The following is a 19,516-nucleotide window of genomic DNA, read 5'->3' as shown; positions in this document are numbered from 1 at the left end:
AACACATGCTAACACACACACCAACACACACTACCACATGCTAACACACACACTAACACAAGCTAACACACACTAACCCATGCTAACACATACACTAACACACGCTAACACACACTAACCCATGCTAACACACGCTAACACATGATGATATGAGGTGATGATGGTTCTGCAGCTCAAAGACTGAAAAGAACAGAACAGTGAAGAGTGAAAATGTATGTCTGTGTGTGGTTGTGTATCGTTGTGTGTTGTTGTGTGTCTGTCTGTGTATGTGTGTGTGTGTGTGTTACCTGCTGGCCCTGTAGCCTGGATTAGAGAGTGTTGCCATGGCAACTGTCTCCTCTTTCATAGACATCACTGCAGAATCAGAAATAAAACGCTGACGGGACAAAACACAGAAAGGAGGAGCAGGAGGACTGGGGGGTGGGGTGGGGGTGGGGGGTCAGGCGGGGGAGGAAGAGGAGTGGGGGGGGGGTCTGCTGACTCCTCCCCCTGGTTGACGTTGGTTCTGGTCGGTTTCAGGTGGGTCTGACCCGTTGGTGGGAGCAGGAGATCACCATGGACAGAACCATCCAGAAGGGGGAGCTGTTGACCTATAACCTGACAGAACTGGTCAAACCGGAGTCTTACCTGGTCCGACTGACACCCATCACACACTACGGCGAAGGCGACACCACTGAACGCATCATCACCTACAGCGGTAACCACGCCCACACGCCCTTTGATTGACACGACTCCTGTTTCATTGTCAATAATAACATAATAAACCTGTTATTGAAGGTTCATAACCCAAAAAAAAAGCAAATATTGGTAAAAACATCACAAAATATGTCAATAAGTCAGAGTTAAATCTGACTGAAACTATAGACATGTCTGTTACTGACTGTTTGTTTATGTTTGTTACTGTTTATGTGTTTATTATTACTGACTTTTTGTTCATGTGTCTGTTATTGACTGTTTGTTTATGTGTCTGCTATTGACTGTATATGTGTCTGTTACTGTTTGTTTATGTTTATTATTACTGACTGTTTGTTTATGTGTTTGTTACTGACCGTGTATGTGTTTGTTACTATTTGTTTATGTGTTTATTATTACTGACTTTTTGTTTATGTGTTTATTATTACTGACTTTTTGTTTATGTGTCTGTTACTGACTGTTTATGTGTCTGTTACTGACTGTTTATGTGTTTGTTACTAACTGTTTATATGTATGTTACTGACTGTTTATGTGTCTGTTACTGGCTATGCATGTGTCTGTTACTGACTGTATATGTATCTGTTACTGACTGTTTATGTGTTTATTATTACTGACTGTTTGCTTATGTGTTTGTTACTGACTTTTTATGTTTGTTACTGTTTGTTTTTGTGTTTATTATTACTGACTTTTTGTTTATGTGTCTGTTACTGACTTTTTATGTGTTTGTTACTGACTGTTTGTTTACATGTCTGTTACTGGCTGTTTATGTGTCTGTTACTGACTGTTTGTTTATATGTTTGTTACTAACTTCTTGTTTCTGGTTGGTCCACAGCTCCTGTGAACCCACATCTCAGTAAGTATCAGTTTATTTCCGTTTATTCAGGAAAATCTAACTTTGACTGATAAACAGAAAAAACACAAACAGCTTCCACTCATCATGTTCTGTGTTTGTTCCTGATCCTTTTCAGACATGAATTCGCAGACTCATGTTCTTAATGTTCTGACTGGGTTCTGCTCTGTTCTCATGTGTTCTGGTGTCGGTTCTGCTGTGTTCTCATGTGTTCTGGTGTCGGTTCTGCTGTGTTCTCATGTGTTCTGGTGTCGGTTCTAGGGGAGTTCCAGTGTGGTTTCGAGGACGAGGCCTTGTGTTTGTTCTCTCAGGACAAAACCGAAGAATTTGACTGGACACGACACAGCGCCGCCACACGGGACACAAAGTACACGCCCAACACGGGACCGAGCTCCGACCACGCTGGATCCAAACAGGGTACAAGTACACACATGTACAAGTACACACATGAACAAGTACACATGTACAAATACACACAAGTACACATGTACAAGTACACACATGTACAAGTACACCATGTACAAGTACACCTGTACAAGTACACGCATGTACAAGTACACACATGTACAAGTTCACATGTACAACTACACACATGTATAAGTAAACACATGTACAAGTACACGCATATACAAGTACACACATGTACAAGTACACGCATATACAAGTACACACTTGTACAAGTACACCATGTACAAGTACACGCATATACAAGTACACACATGTACACGTTCACATGTACAACTACACACATGTACAAGTAAACACATGTACAAGTACACCATGTACAAGTACACCTGTACAAGTACACGCATGTACAAGTACACTCATGTACAAGTACACACACACGTACAAGTAAACACATGTACAACTACACACATGCACAAGTAGACCAGGTTCATCTTTAGACCAGATCCATCTTTAGACCGGGTCCATCTTTAGACCTGGTCCATCTTCAGACTGGGTCCATCTTTAGACCGGGTCCATCTTTAGACCAGGTTTCAATGATAAAAGCTGCTGTTGTGTCATTCTTCTGTTGTTGGTGAAGGTTTAGTGTCATATTAAAGCTATACCTACCGATGTGGCATTTCTCACAACACTTAGTAACAGTTTGAACATGAACAGCCCGCCTCCCTCCAAAGCCCCACCCGCTTCCCCCTGCCTGAGCTCTAACGCTTTCCTCCTCTCCCCTTATGCGCGGTGGAAGCGGAGGTAGAGGGGGGGTCCGGTCCGCTTCGGTGTGTCCACGGACCCCTCCCTCAGTAATCAGATACATCATCCACCTGCCGCGGCTCCTGTTTCATCAGTAGACCCTGAATTTAAGGGTCTGGTCTGTGCAGTGCTGGGTCAGTGTCTTCACTAGACCATGGAGATGAGGTGCCCAGGCGATGGGTGTGTGCACTGTGAATGCACGGCCTCCCCGAATTTTCCATGGCCATTGGAGGTTTCTTAGTCCGTACAGTTATCATCCTACATCATCCTACACTGTGTGACACCAAGTACATGTACCTGTATGAGTCCCACAGTCATAAAAGCTGACCTTTATGCAGACCTGTCTCTTTAGTCCAGTACACCAGACTTCCAGACTTTTATCTCCATCCTTCATTCATCAAACTTGTTGTTTCTGTTAATAAATTTGTTTTTTCCCTTGTGCATTTGAGCCCCAGCCATACACATCCTTAGACAGGAGACTGTGTGTGGATAGTGACAGGAGAAGCAGCGCGACTGGAGGTACCCATATCAGATGCGGAGATGGCGATAATGGATCGGATGCTGGACGGCCATAATGGATGATTGACAGGAGGCTCAGCCAGGTTTGGCCAACTATTTCATTCGGACCGAATAAAATGATTGGTCAGAATTTTATCAGAAATGTGAGCAATATATGAGAATTAAACATTTTTGAGTTTTAATACCTGGTGGATTTCTTTTATATTTTAGTTTGACACACGCTTATTAGGAGCATTTTAAGATGACAAAAGAAAAGTGTAAAAATGCCACATCATACGGTATAGCTTTGATTATTATTATTAGGGGCTCGGGCATCAACACAAGCCATTTTCCCCCATTGCAAAGCAATGGGAGAGGTATTGTTCATTCCATGCGTTTATTATTTTTCTTCATCATCTTCATCTTCCGGACAAAATTTCGTCCGTTAATAGGGCCTAAGGCGTTGTGACGACCCCTGCAAATTATACATCAAAACATGCGGTTTCATTGGGAATAGTGTGATATGTACTTTTTGTAGAGATTTGCGAATTTTTCGCAGAGTTATTTGCGAAAAACATGCGAAAAAACTCTCACAGAAATGAATGGGGAGAGGAAAAAATCAGCCAGAAATGTCCACTTTTTTCTGGACGCTACTACTTCGCCATACTTTCACCTATAGATTTCATTTAAACTTTAAAACGCAGGCATTTTTGTCCTCTCCGCACGAATGTACTTGGCATGAGGATGGGGTTTACGGTTTTCAATAGGTGAGTCTTCAAAAACCCCTGGGTTCAGTGAAAATTGTCAAAATTTCCTCAGAGTGTGTGATGTCATCACGCTAGAGTGTAAGAGCAGCGAAAATTCAACTGAAAATTCTCTGAATAACTCGCCCTCCCGGCCAAATGATACATCACAGGCGAATGATCTTTTCCAAAAATGTAGCCACGGTTCCTGGGCTTCATATGAACCCATGTTTGAAGACCTAGCTCTTTTTAAAGTGAAATGACAGGCACTAGTTTGGAGGCTCATCCCTTCTTTCCTCCATTAACTCTCCATTGTATCGGATTCCTTCTTGTCTTGGTCAGTTGACTGTTTTTAAACTGCCCTAACTCAGTCATTTTTCACAGTATGGAAAAAAAACCTACAACAGTGTGTTTCCCAGGTCTGTCTGACGCTCACAGTCATTTTGGTTTTCACCTATCTTTTACGGTTTTCCCATAATTTGCAGTTGTTCGGGAGCTGCTCTGGCAGATCTCAGAGGCTGATTTCTGCTCCTTTTTTGTCTGTGTCTCTCTGAGCTGCACTGAGCGTCTCCACGGTAACGGCCCCTCTGCTCTGTGTCCCAGGTGTGTCCAATAAACCTAATCAATCTGACATGTTTCTCCTCCCATAGCAACCCTGTAGAGTCCATAGCAACGCTGTGTGTGAGAGAGTACTGATACTACTACTATTAGTACTACTATTATTGTTACTGCTTCTACTACAATTACTACTACTACTACTATCTCTACTATTACTATTACTACTACTACTACTACTACTACTACTATTACTACTATTACTGTTACTATTTCTACTACTGTTATTATAACTACTATTACTACTTCTACTACTTTTACTACTACTACTTTTACTACTATTACATTACCACTTTAACTACTACTACTATTACTACTACTACTAATACTACTTCTTCTACTACTACTAGTACTACTACTATTACTGTTACGACTTCTACTTCTACTACTCCATCTTCCTCTACTTCTCCTTCTCCTCCTATTACTGATAGAATAAACTGATTCAAACTGATTCTCTCTCATACACACAGAGACACAGCTCTTCAGTTCTCAGCTGCAGACAGTATAGAACACAGACAGCTGAAGCTCAGGTGTCAGGTGATCAGCATCAGCTAATGCTGACGTCCGTCAGATGCCAAACTTTGACACACAGATTGTCCATATAAAGTGAATGGGAGTTCAAAACGCATAATTCCCCTCCAACCATGAAGTCTTTGGCAACATCAAACCAACATGCCCCCCCAACCTCCGAGCCCCTCTCACAATTTCCGTGTGTGGAAATTGTCTAGTTATTATTTTTCATCATCACCTTCATCTTCCGGACAAAATTTTGTCCGTTAATGCGGCCTATGGCGTTGTGAAGACCCCTGCAAATTATACATCAAACACAATATTCATTGGGAATATTGTGCTATGTACTTGTAGTAGAGATTTGCAAATTTTTTTGCAGTTTTTCGCGAAAAACATGCAAAAAAAAATGTCCCATAGAAATGAATGGGAAGAGGAAAAAATCAGCCAGAAAAGTCCACTTTTTTCCAACCGCTACTACGTCGACATACTTTGACCTACAGACTTCATTTAAACTTTAAAACGCAGGCATATTTGTCCTCTCCGCACGAATGTACTTGGCATGAGGATGGGGTTTATGGTTTTCAGTAGGTGAGTCTTCAAAAACCCCTGGGTTCAGTGAAAATTGTCCAAACCTCCACTCTTAGAGTGCGTGATGTCATAACGCTACAGGGGAGGAGCAGCAAAAATTCAACTAAAAATTCTCTGAATAACTCACCCTCCCGGCCAAACAATACATTGCAGGCAAATGATTTTTTCCAAAAATGTAGCCACGGTTCCTGGGATTCATACGAACCCATGTTTGAAGACCTAGCTCTTTTTAAAGTGAAATGGCAGGCAGTAGTTTGGGGGAAAATCCCCCCTTTCCTGCCATAGCGTCCCATTGTAATAGATTTTTTCTTCTCCTGGTGATTTGACTGTTTTTACACTGTTTTTACACCGTTGTACTCCACCATTTTGTTGAACTGCTCACTTTGCCTGCTGTGTCACAAAGTGGATTGCCGTTGAACTGCAGATTTCAAATCTCCATCTCCTCTTTTTTGGATTTCCTTGGACTTTTGGATTTCTGGATCGGGCAAACGGTGAGTACCTGTGCTTTAGACATTGAATGTATTTGTGCCTGTGTGGTTTTCTATCTTTGAAAGTGTCCTAGTCCTGAGTGATATGAATGGCTAACTGTTTGCTAATGGTTAGCCTATTGTTCTGCGTCAGACGCCTCTGTGGGTAAAGGTAACTTGCTGTGTTCATCTCATTTTGTGTTTGAAATTGATTAATTGCTTTGATTGTTAAGTTTGACAGATTACTTTCTGTTTTATTGGAGTTTAATGTGTAGATTTGTAGACTTTAGTGTCTCAAGTTGCATTTTTTTTTTTATGGACTAGGCAGAGCTATGAGATTGTGGGTATGTGACATTTGCATAAACCAGCTAACTGTGTGTTATATGAACAGATAAAATATTGCTTGTGCCTCATAGCATTTACTTTAACCTCCTAAAACCCAGGACATGTCAGCAAAGTACAAGCTTTTTTGTTTTTTATTCAATAAGTGCCTATGTTGGAAACATCATAATGCAACAGTTTTTTCAGGTGCAATTTTTAAAAAATTTTTATGGAACGTCCTTTGTGGTGGACAGTTTTTTTTTTATTTTTTTTTTATGAAGTTGTGAAAGTCTTGTCTACAAATGTGGACAGTGGGTCCTAGGAGGTTAGAAGTAGTGTGGTTAAACAGGAGCTTTGAAACATTTGTCTCCCTCAAATTGTGGTGGTGAAGATGTGAAAGATGTGTAATTAAAGGAGTTTTGATGTTAGAAGGTAACACATCCCAGTGCCAGTGTTTTGTTCCATTATGTTAGAATCAGTTTTATCTGTCATTTCGGACATGAGTAGTATAATATAGTTTGTTTAAGACATGTTGCATGATAAAATGTTTGTATTTTTATTACCATGATGGCATTAAATACAGTGTAATATTCATTCTTTGTGCTGTGGAAAAGACCAGTTCAACTGCCTCTGCTGCAGACATGTTTCATGTTATTAAGTTCATTGTCACTTGGGAGATGACCACCTCCTCTGAGCAAACGTGTGATTTGAGCTTTAAGCAAGAAGCAATTTAGCACTTTGATTCAGTTGTACCTATTGTCAGGCTTTTATGTATCTTATGTTGTAAAATAGGTATTAGCCGTTTGAGTTTCTGAGTCAGCAGAGACAGTAGATTTTAGACATTTGTCAAAGTACTTTAATCATTGTCTAGGTGTTGCATTCTATTAAAGCTGCAGATTTTTTTTTTAATGTTAGCCTTGTGGAAAAGGCCTTTTAACTGTTGAACTGCAGCCACAACTGTTTTGTGTCCACACAGACATAGTGAAGACATTAGATATTTAGAATGTATTGCTGCTAATATTGCTGTTAACTAGTTTATAGCAGTGATTTTAGCTAACTGAGTGTTATGAGGACAGATAAATTATTGCTTGTGCCTCATATTGTTGCTTTAAAAGTAGTGTGGTTCAACAGGAGCTTTGAAGCATTTTCTCCCTCAAAGTGTGGCAGTGAAGATGTGAAAGATGTGTAATTAAAAGAGTTTTGATGTTAAAATTGGATAAAATTTAAAATAAAATTTAAAAAAAAAAGCTGCTCTGAAGATTTTTTAAAATGTGCATCATGGATGGACAGCCCACTACTTTTTGATTCATAACTTTTGAACCAGACAAGTTTAAGAGAATTATTACATATAATTGGAAATGTCTAAATTTCATCTTAAACATACTCAAAGGGCAAAATTTTGTTTCAGATACTTTTAAAATGAAAAATATCAGAAACTACTGCGTCATGGGTGGACAAAAAATTAACATCTATTTTTTGCAATAATTACAAAGTTCACATGAGGTGTGTAATATAGCTAGTTTAATCTCCTAAAACCCAGGAAATGTCAGCAAAGTACAATCTTTTTTTGTTTTTTATTAAATAAGGGCCTATATTGGAAACATCATGATGCAACAGTTTTTTCAGATGCAGTTTTTAAAATTTTTATGGAATGTCTTTTGTGGTGGACAGTTTTCTTTTTTTTGTATAAAGTTGTGAAATTCTTGTCCTCAAATGTGGACAGAAGACCCATAGCTGGGTCTGAGGAGGTTAAGGCATGTTGCATGATAAAATGTTGTATTTCTATTATCATGATAGCATTAAATACAGTGTAATATTCATTCAGTGATTTTAGTTAACTGAGTGTTATTTGTCTTTCTATTGCCACCTCGCTGATTGGTCAAAGCCTTTGCCTTTGGACAGCCTTCGGACAGCGTTTGGACACCTCACCTCACTTTAACATAGTTCACCTCATCTTACACAGTACACACATTTTTCTACATACAACATCTCTCTCACTCTCTCTGTGTCTCTCTTTTGTGTGTTTCAGGATGCCTCGCAAGGGAAGATGCTCTGAGGCCCAGAAGCAGCACTGGAGGAAGCCAGACGCATCCGAGATGCCCATCCCACCTCCACCCATGGACGCACCCTCCTGCTCCTGCTCTTCACAAAACAACATATGTTTGCACCAGAGCTGATGTGCTCATTTAAACAACCCACAGTGTCTTCAGTATGACAGACTCACAGCATCCACAGTGTCAAGTTTAACATGTTTATTCTCTGTGAACAGACGGTTGGATCCACCTTGCTAGCCTGTTAGTTCTGGAGAGTGGATGAAGTGCGTGCTAGCCTTCATGCATGTAAGTATCCAACTGTTTTTATCATTCGATATCTTGCCTAATTTTGTTTAGTATAACACCCATTTAAAACCGATTCTCCTGTTCTCATTCACTAGTAGAAAACAGTGATTGTCGTATGACCTGTCTCTGATTTAAATTCCCTTTTAATCCTCTTTGCTTTGTCTTTTTGTAAACAGGCCACGGTACTGGTTACCGCCACAGGGTCCTTGAATGGCCAACTTCACCCTTCACTGGGCATGGCCACAAGTTGGTCATTCCACCTGAGGTCCCTGGCAAGAGGGTATTACTATTATCGCAGTTCAGTTTATTATGGAAGTACTTTATATGTACTGTATTTGTGATTTTCATGCTAAAGCTGTGTAATTTCTTTTGCAGTTTGTTCTGATTGTTGGGGACTCCCATCTACGTGCTCTTGTAGATGGTTTCATCTGGATGCCAGAGTCTCGGCTGAGCTTTGGCTTCCTGTCCATCCCGGGCGTGTCTGCTTTGGAGATTCGCACCAAGGTTCTGCATGCCACAGTTCCTCGTGCTCCGGACACCGTCTGCGTCATTGCCCCCAGCAACAACCTCAACAGCACCACTGTCGACATGGCTGGAGTGGACTTTGCCAACCTTCTCGCTACTTATGGCAACCGCTGGTCAAAGGTAAGCTTTCTCTTTGATATATTGTAGCTTTTGACTTTGTGAACATGTGTATGATTTTGCATGATAATGTATTCTTAATTTTTCACATTCTGTTTTGTGCAGGTTTTTGCCATTGATTTCCCGCCCCGCCTGGTTGTTAACATCCAATACCAGGACCTTCTGAGGCAGGAATATCGACGTGTGGCTGCTCATATGGGTAAGGGAACAAGATTTTTTCATTCATTTAATTTACTGAATAAACAAAACAAAGATACAAACCACATTTGAACAATTCTTAATGGATACATTGGTGTCATGATGATCCATGTTTTTTTTTTGTTTTGTTTTTTTTTTCACTTTTTTCAAGGTGTGAAGTACTTCACTGCTGCGGAGCACTTCCCCCTGAGCAATTTGGTGTTGTGGAGCAAGGATGGTGTAAGTACAGTATCTTTGTGAGAAACAAAGTTGACTTGAAGAGTTCAGTCCACACCAGATTCTCAATGACATTAAAACTGTTTGCCTCTGTCTTTTTAATGTCTTATTTCTGCAGGTCCATCTGAGTGATCGAGAGGGGATGGGGATCCTCGTCCAGTTGCTCTGGTCTGCTGCCCTTGAGCAACTGGAGACACCACCTCCTACGCCCCAGGTCTCTCCCAAGCCATCACCTCCAGTTAGGAAAGTCACTCCTAAACTGATTGTGAGGTAGAGTTTCCGTGCTCCACCCAGCCCTGAACCCCATGAGTGGAGGACCGTCGGTCAGGGTAGCAAGGTAATTGATGCATAAGATAATGTTTGACTTAAACTGTGGCATCATTGTGAAATGTAATGTGATAAAATGCTGACTTTTGTACTAATGACAGTTTACCCGTTGTTTTCATTCAATGTGATGCTTTTTATCATTGCAGACGAGCCATCCTCGGGAACCTCCCAGGTCCAGAGGTTCACCCCAGCCCAGGATGGCTCACCAACAGGTTTGTGATTTTTCAGATAATCCTTCGGGATGTTGTTGGTTGTTTTTTGACAGAACAAACTGTAATCAGTTGTGTCTGTTTTGTGTTTTACAAGAGGAGGAGAGCTTCCTTCCACTGAATCCCATCTTCTTCAGTGGCACAGCCCTAAGTGCCATGGAGAAAGTCTCTCCCTCTCACCTGTCTAGCCTGGTGGACTTCAAGCCTTCTCCCAAGCCAAAGAAGGTAGTTGATTGATTGATATTGTATCTCCTGTAGAAGACTTTTATGAAACTTCAAATATGCAATTCCTGACAGTTAATTCTGCAAATGCTTTTCAATATCACCTGTAGTAAAGTAAAACTAAGACATAATGTTAGTCTTTCATTGAAATCAGCTATACTAAAATATAGTTCTAAATTGTTCTGTACCTATTGAAGTGGGTTTATTTGGTATCTTATTTGGTTGGCACAGGTGGCGTCCTCTACAGCCAAGCGTTGGTCCCGCCCGTGTGACAGAACCTTTCCCTGCCCCTGTTCTCCAGTGAACGAGGTACATAACTTCCTGTCAGAACTGGCACACTGTATATTTGCAGCTCATTCACTTACAGCATTCAGTGTCTTCACAGAGATGAGTAGACTATCCTCATGGTTTAAAATGCTTTGATCTTTTGTCAGACGGCCTCCAGCCCCGCGTTCCTGGAGATCAGAGGAGGACGCTCCTTTAAGCCCTACTTCCTCAGCTCAGGTGGTAAGTTTTCTTTGCTCTGCATATATAATGAATGCAGTTGTTGCTCCTTGTCTCTGACTCTGTGCACTGCAAAGATTTAATGAAACTTTGGGTTTGGAATTTGATAGAAAATTATATATATATATATATATATATATATATATACATATATATATACACATTAGTGCTGGGCAGCGATTAAAATGTTTGTCGCGATTAATCGCATGGATTTCTGTGATTATTCGCAATTAATCGCATAGTTATACTGTGGGGTGGAGGGGGTTGCTGGAATCAACAGCGTGAATTTCCTTTCAGTGATATTTCAGACTGGAAGTACTCCGGTGATAAAAAAAAATATTTCCACATTGCAGTGCTTACAAACAACTTTGTCCTTCTCAACCCCACCATCTGAAGACATTTAAAATGAAAATGTCCATGGAAAAGACCGCTACTTTTCTCCATGTTTATGTCCACACCAGTTTATTTCTGCTTGTGAGTGACTGACAGGAGTCTTAAGCCCACCTAATAAGTACTAATACTAATAAGCCCAATATATGTGATGTTCAGTTGTTCAAAGCAAGCAAAGGGGGCCCTCTAGTGGTCGGAATAAGTTGCACTAACGTATGTTTTGTCCTTGCAGTGTTCCCGTAGCCAGTTCGGACATAAGAAGGAACTAACAGACACGTTTCTTTCACTCTGTTTGTACGGCCCAAAAAACATTTGCCTGTGAGTATTTTATGTTCAGATGTTGTAAGAATGAATAGTATAAAAATATCTCTGATGTGAACCTTTGTTGCTGGATAAAAAGACGTTGTAAATCATTAAGTTAACCTGTAAATACTAATCGTTAGCGTGTCTATGGATTTTCCCATTCAAGTTAGCATCAAGCTAGCGATCTTTTTCCCATTCATTTAAATGTATAATGCCATGTAAATGTACCAAGGCAGTGAACATAACTCAGACATATTTTGTTTGTATGTTGCAGTTTTACAGTGAGTCTCAAGTAAAAGATTTGGACAAGAGTTTTGGACGTCCGGCTTTTCTTGGTAACCTGTCGATAGCTATCTGCCAAGCTAATCGCTACACGCACACAAGCAGAGGCAGAAAAATAGGAGTGTACTCTCCTCGCTAAGACGTCTGTACTTAGTCTGAGCTAGACAGCGAGCTAAACTCTGAACTGACGATGCAAGACATGTCCTCTTTGAAGTTTGCAGCTTTAATGTACATACTTGACATCATGCAGATTGACAGAGTGATCTATAAAATAAAGACAAAATAATTCAGTTAGTTATGTCTATTAATGATATGCATATTCACGGAGAATGCATAGATGTAATTATTATAAACTTAAATTGACTGCTAAACAACAATCACATCGTAAATAAGTAAAGGTTAGTTCAAAGGCTGGCATATTTAACCTAAACACAACCAATGAATTTACATAAACTTAACATGAGCCTGCATAAAGAATAGCAACCCTTCTCTGACTGCTAGCGTAACGAATTAGCTTAAACATGTTAATAACACATTGTAATAAGCACATCCAAAAATAAAGTCATAAACATGTTTCTAACGGCACGTTGCATGTAAATTATTTAGCAAACAACAGAATGATTTATACATACAGCGTTGCTTCTGCAAGAGTTAAAGTTTGATTCAGCATTACGTGGAAGTTCGCTCACTTTTCTCCGCTCAGCTACACCGGCACTTGGTGTGTGTGGAGTGCCAAAATAAAAGCATGAGTTTCAAAATAAGAGTCTGTATGTATAAATGAACTAAGACTTGCTTGAAAGGCAGAACGGTATTAACGGGAGATAAAAAAAAATTGTCGGCGTTATTTAATGAATGTGTTAATGCGGTAATAATGCGTTAACTTGCCCAGCCCTAATATACATATATATATATATGTGTACACGTGTATGTGTGGACTGGGATGAGTGTCTCACTCTGCGAGAAATCATCCCGGAGGAGCATGAAGAAGATGCTGTCCCCGCTACGAAGTCCTGGATGTTGGGGAACCAGTTCCCAGAATCGAGGCTCCTCAGCTGAGTCCGGACTTTGTTTGCAAGATGTTTCAGAGTCTGAATGAGACCCAGGCCTGCGTCTTCTACAGCATTCAGTAATGGTACCTTCGACGCGTGTGGGGCCATGATCCAGAACCATTTCACTACTTTGTGTTGGTGGAGCTGGTTGTGGCAAGTCCCACATCATCACGTGCATTCATGAGGAGGCAACGAGAATTCTTCAAGAGCTCCCCAGATTCCATGACATGGCCAACATGTCCCAGCCCACTGTGCTGCTGACTGTGTTCACAGGCACGGCAGCTTTCAACATCACTGGAAAAACATTGCACTCAGTCCTCAAGCTCCTGAGGTCCCTGGAGCAGCCGCACCAGGGCCTGGGCAATGCACTTGACGAAGTCAGAGCGACCTTATCTTCTGTGGAAATTTTCATCATCTATGAGATCTCCATGGTTCCAAGAAGCTGTTTGTCTGCGTCAACTGGCGATTTCAACAGATCAAAGGAAACCGGAAACCATTTGGCAGTATTTCTGTCCTCGCTGTTGCCGACTTTTACCAGCTGCCACCGCTGGGTAGAGCCAAGCCGCTCTGCGTCTACGAGGAGACAGAGTTTGATCTCTGGAGAGATCACTTCACTATGGTCAACCTGATGGAAATCATGCGCCAGAAGGATGATCGAGCTTTCACCGAACTCCCCAACCTCAAGCGAAAGCAAGATGCTCTGAGCGACCAAGACAGTAGGTTGCTTATGCAGGCAGTCACTGACGGCAGGATTGTCCAGCTAAGTGCTGCACATCTTGCCGCTAACAAACAGGTAGACAGTCACAATGCAGCGGACCGTAGCCGCTGTGCTTGAAGATGATGTCGACATGTGGCCAAGGACTACAGGAAAGATGTCATGACGGGCAAGAGGTGCCCGTGCACAAGGTAAGGACACCAAAAGAGGATTTGCCTGACAGCATACTGGCTGCTTAAGGAGCACGTGTTATGCTGATCAGGAATCTCAACGTGGAGGATGGTCTTGTCAACGGAACCTTCGGAACCATCTCCAACATTGTGACTGAGAGACATGACCCCAAAAACTGTGAGGCTTTTTGGACTGAAGCTGGACCTCCCCACGACAGGACAGGACAGACTCTTCGAAAGAAGCTTCTGGACCCCTCGAACAACTTGGCGTACATCAAGAGATCTGAGGAAAGCATTGGGAACAAGGGCGGAGTTGTGAGACGTCAGTTCCCATCAAGCTGGCTTTTGCGTGTACGGCCACAAAGTCCAAGGAATGACAGTGACGTCAGCTGTCGTGAGCCTGAAACACGTGTTTCAACCGGGAATGGCGTATGTGGCACTCAGCCACACCACATTGCTTCAAGGTCTCACAGTCACAGATTTTGACAAGAAGAAGATCTACGCCGACCCAGCAATCACAACAGCTTTGGAACAGATGCACAGCGTGAGTTTCCAGAGCACCACTCCGCTGCTGCACTACTTGAAGTTGACTGAGCGAACGGAGACCACTGTGACAATCATCCACCACAACACACAGGGGCCTCCTCTCACATGGTGGACCTGAGGGTGCATCATGAACTCAGGTTGGCAGATGTGTTGTGTCTCACCGAGACGCATCTGTCAGGGTCCCCTGTATCGCAGTCCTTCGTTCTGGAGGGACACAACATTTTTGAAAGAAGCAGATGGGTGTCTTACACCACATGTGCGGACATGGCGGCAAAAGCCAGTGGTGGAGTTGCTGTGTACTGCAAGAGCACTCTGACGGCAGAGTCTCCGAGGTGCACGCAACATGTCACAGACCTGGAATGTCTCATTCTTAACATTGATGCACCAGTCAAAGTGCTAATAGCCCCATGTATAGACCCCCAGATTTCAGTTTGCAAAGTTTTTGCCAAACCCTCAACACCCTCTTGGACACATTAGAACACATGGATCACCAGCCCATCATTGTTTGCGGTGATTTCAATAAAACCTCCTTTGACAGGCAAAAAAAAGCATCAGAGATGCACTCCAGTCCAGAGGCTATACACAATTGATCACGGAGTCTACCACAGACAAGAACATTCTGATTGATCAGATCACATTTACATTTCCCAACCTGCTAAATGTGTTCAGTCAGGTGTTCTCCAAACATATTACAGCGATCACGTCCCATCTAGTGTATTTTGACTGGCTAAAACCCTCTTTTTTCACCGCGTTTATCAATGGCATCGCATTTACTGGGCTTTTTAAAATATCTAAGGAGACTTGGCATTTTGCGCTCATCACACACGATTCCAGTGTCATGAAGTGTTTTCATGTGACATGTCGTGGCACATTTCGTGTGACATGATTCCAGTGTCATGTTGTGGCACATTTCGTGTCACACAATCCCCGTGTCGTGTTGTGCCACATTTCATGTCACAGGATTCCAGTGTCGTGTCGTGTTTTCATGAGACAGGTTGTGGCACATTTCGTGTCACACGATCCCAGTGTCATGTCAACCATGTCGTGGCACATGTTGTGCCGTCCGATTCTATAGTTGTCTCATCTTCATTCCAGACAGTGGTCGTGGCACATGTTGTGTTGCTCCTTCCTTCTTAGTAACAGGGGTGCTCCAAACAGAAGGGGATGTCGGTTGCAGTGGTAAGGTTGGAGGCAGAAGGTAAGGGCAGAAGGCAAATGCACATTTAAAACTTATTTGATTGTCTGCAATCACAAACTGAATTTCCAATCACAACTGTCACACTAAAATATTTTTATTTCTCTTTTGCAGCAGATGATCCTGTCTGTGTCTGTCTGTCTGTGTGTGTCTGTGTGTGTGTGTGTCTGTGTGTGTGTGTCTCTCTCTCTCTGTCTCTCCCTCTCTCCCTCCCTCTCTCTCTCTCTCTCTCTGTCCCCCCGACTGGTCACGGCAGACGTCCATCCTCCAGGAGTCTGGGTCTGCTCGAGGTTTTCTTCCTCTTCAAAGGGAGTTTTTTTCCTCGCCACTGTCACACACTAAATGTCAGCTCCTGGAGGATTCTGTTGGGTTTCTGTAAATAGTTTTTATATAGAAATTTGGTTTGATTTGGTTAAATAAAGAAATACGTTTATCTGACAAAAGTTCTGGTTTGAAGTGCTTCTTTGGTTACTATGACAAGTATTTATACTGTTCTGAGTAATGTGAAGTCATACAATTAAAGTCATCAAACCATATTAACTGTGTTCACGTAGCGACACACAGACACTGTTTCATTAGATTAATTTCACTGTTTCTTTGTAGCATAACCACAATCCATTTGTAGTCATGTCACCTCAACTTGTAGGGAAGGCCAACACCACCAGGTAGATCAACAAATTTCTCTCACTAACCTGTTTAACTCCACCTTCCAACAATCACTGCTTATTCACTTCTGACTTTTTGTTCACATATAATATATCAATGCATTCACCAGCCTCACATGAAGAATTTTTGAGATGGGATGTACGGTTACGGATTAATCATAGTTTGAAAGGTGGTTTCGTAGTTAATTTAACATGGACACCCATGTCTCTTCCACAGGTTGTTAATAGTGATCAGGTGCACCTGCCATGTTCTCCTCATCTAGCAACCCTGTAGAGTCATAGTAACTGTGTTTGTGAGATTACTGCTATTACTGATCTGACCGCATGATGGAAAAAAACTGATTACACTCATTCTCTCTCAGACACACACAGACAAAACTCTTCAGTTACATCTAATATATAAATATACTATTAGTGAAGTAATTAATTATATGTTTCTCAAACATTTCTCAGTGCCATTGTCCAGCTACATGCTGCTTCAGCCTGAACTTGGACTCATACTGGCATGTCCCCCACTACCACCCCTGACCCCCGAGCCCCCCTAACAATTTCCCTGTGTGGGAATTGTCTAGTTCGTATTATTTTTCCATCTTGTGTTGACGTTTGTCGATGTTTGTTGATGTCTGTTCTTCCAGGTTTCTACATGTACATCGAGACGTCAAGGCCCAGGTTGGAGGGCGATAAAGCTCGTCTTCTGTCGCCAACGTTCAACATGAACACGAAGACGTCGTCGTTGCCCGGAGGCGTCGCTCCAACCTACTGCGTCTCTTTTTACTACCACATGTACGGGAAACACATTGGTAAGAAAACCAGATGCTTTAGTCCCAAAAAAAAGGCCGACCCACAGCCCTGGTTCTCGTAAAAGAATGTGTGTGTTCATATTTTTGGTGACTGTAATCGATGCGTCATCAGCGTACAGTGATCTTCTGACATGACTGTTAATGAGGCACCGTGTGGACCTCCTGCAGGAGCGCTCAATGTGTTCCTGCGACAGAAAGGTTCCATCGTGACCGACACCTCCATCTGGAGTCTGAGCGGTAACCAAGGCAACCGCTGGAGGCAAGCCAAGGTCAACATCCACCCGACTGCCGCTTTCGGTATGACCCTCTGCACCAGCGCCCAAATATAGACACAGATCCTCCACAATGTACTGTTGGACCATGAACCTCCTCCTGAAGGCATCACCAGTTCAACAGAACTGGACCAGTTCCTTGTGGACTGGGTTTGGGTTTGTCCTGTAGACGGCGGGTCCGTCAAAGTGTCCTCAGACTCGGATCCTTTTAGAATCACCTGAACTTAAAATGTTTGAAGGATTACAAGGTTTGAAATCTGAGGAAGTCCGTCTCAGCTGATTCCTCTGTTTTCCATCAGATGGTGCTGGAGGGTGTCCGGTGGGTCCGGCATCGAGGAGACATCGCAATCGACGATATCGCCATCGAGGAGGGCGAATGTAAAGACCCCCCCCCAAGAGTGAGTGAACCACCTGAAAACACCTGAACACACACATGAACATACCTTAACACACCTGAAACACACCTGAATGCACCTGAACGCACACCTGAAAACACACCTGAACACACACCTGAACATATATCTGAACACCACCTGGACACACCTGAATGCACCTGAACACACCTGAAAACACCCTGAACATATATCTGAACACCACCTGACACACCTGAATGCACCTGAACCACACCTGAAAACACCTGAACACACCTGAATGCACCTGAACACACCTGAAAACACACCTGAACACCACTGAATGCACCTGAACACACACCTGAAACACACCTGAACACACCTGAACATATACCTGAACACACACCTGACGCACCTGAATGCACATGAACATACACTGGACACACCTGACACACACCTGAATGCACAGGAACACACCCTGGACACACCTGAACGCACCTGAACACACCTGAATATACACCTGAACACACTTCTGAATGCAACTTGGACACAGCTGAACGCACCTGAATACACCAGAACACACCTGAACATACACCTGAATACACCAGAACACACACCTGAATACACTTGAACACACACCTGAACACACCCGAATACACCTGAACGCACCTGAACACACCTGGATATACACCTGAACACACACCTGAACACACACCTGAATGCACCTTGAACACACCTGAACGCACCTGAACACACCTGAACATACACCTGAACACACCTGAACGCACCTGAACACACACCTGAACGCACCTTAACACACATCTGAACACACCTGAACACACACCAGAACACACCTGAACACACCTGAACACACATCTGAACACACCTGGACACACACCTGAACACACCTGGACACACCTAAATACACCTGAAAACACACTTGAACACACCTCAGCTTACACCTAACACACACCTGACACACCTGACCACACACCTGAACACACTTGAATACACCTGAACACACCTGAACACACACCTGAATACACTTGAACACATACCTGAACACACACCTGAACGCAACTGAATGCACCTGAACACACCTGAACCACATCTGAATACACCTGAACACATATGAACACACCTGAACACACCTCAGCATACACCTGAACACACACCTGAATGCACCTGAACACACCTGAACACACTTGAATACACCTGAACACACACCTGAATACACCCGAACACACCTGAACACACACCTGGACACACCTCAACGTACACCTGAACACGCATCTTAACAACAACCTGAATGCACCTTGAACACACCTGAACACACCTGAACACACACCTGAACACACCCTGAACACACACCTGAACGCATCTTAACACACCTGAACACACATCTGAACACACCTGACCACACACGAACACACTTGAACATACACCTTAACACACCTGAACACACACCTGGACACACCTAAATACACCTGAAAACACACCTGACCGCACCTGAACACACCTCAACATACACCTGAACACACACCTGAACACACTTGAATACACCTGAACACACACCTGAATACACCTGAACACATACCTGAACCACACCTGAACGCAACTGAATGTAC

General features: G+C 42.6%; 1 protein-coding gene across 1 annotated transcript in view; it reads left to right on the top strand.

The window, feature by feature from the left end:
• LOC115413362 (MAM domain-containing glycosylphosphatidylinositol anchor protein 2-like) overlaps positions 1–19,516 on the top strand; it is a 189,937-nt gene that overhangs the window by 69,683 nt on the left and 100,738 nt on the right. Inside the window, 6 exon segments of the mRNA XM_030126154.1 lie at positions 520–697; positions 1,526–1,546; positions 1,805–1,960; positions 17,102–17,266; positions 17,435–17,563; positions 17,815–17,936. Coding sequence (XP_029982014.1) covers positions 520–697; positions 1,526–1,546; positions 1,805–1,960; positions 17,102–17,266; positions 17,435–17,563; positions 17,815–17,936 — 771 coding nt within the window.

The sequence above is a fragment of the Sphaeramia orbicularis genome, chromosome 22 (genome assembly GCF_902148855.1).
Source record: "Sphaeramia orbicularis chromosome 22, fSphaOr1.1, whole genome shotgun sequence".
NCBI classification, from domain to species: Eukaryota; Metazoa; Chordata; class Actinopteri; order Kurtiformes; family Apogonidae; genus Sphaeramia; species Sphaeramia orbicularis.
The sequence above is the reverse complement of the archived record's forward strand: the minus strand, read 5'-3'. Positions and strand labels throughout refer to the sequence as shown.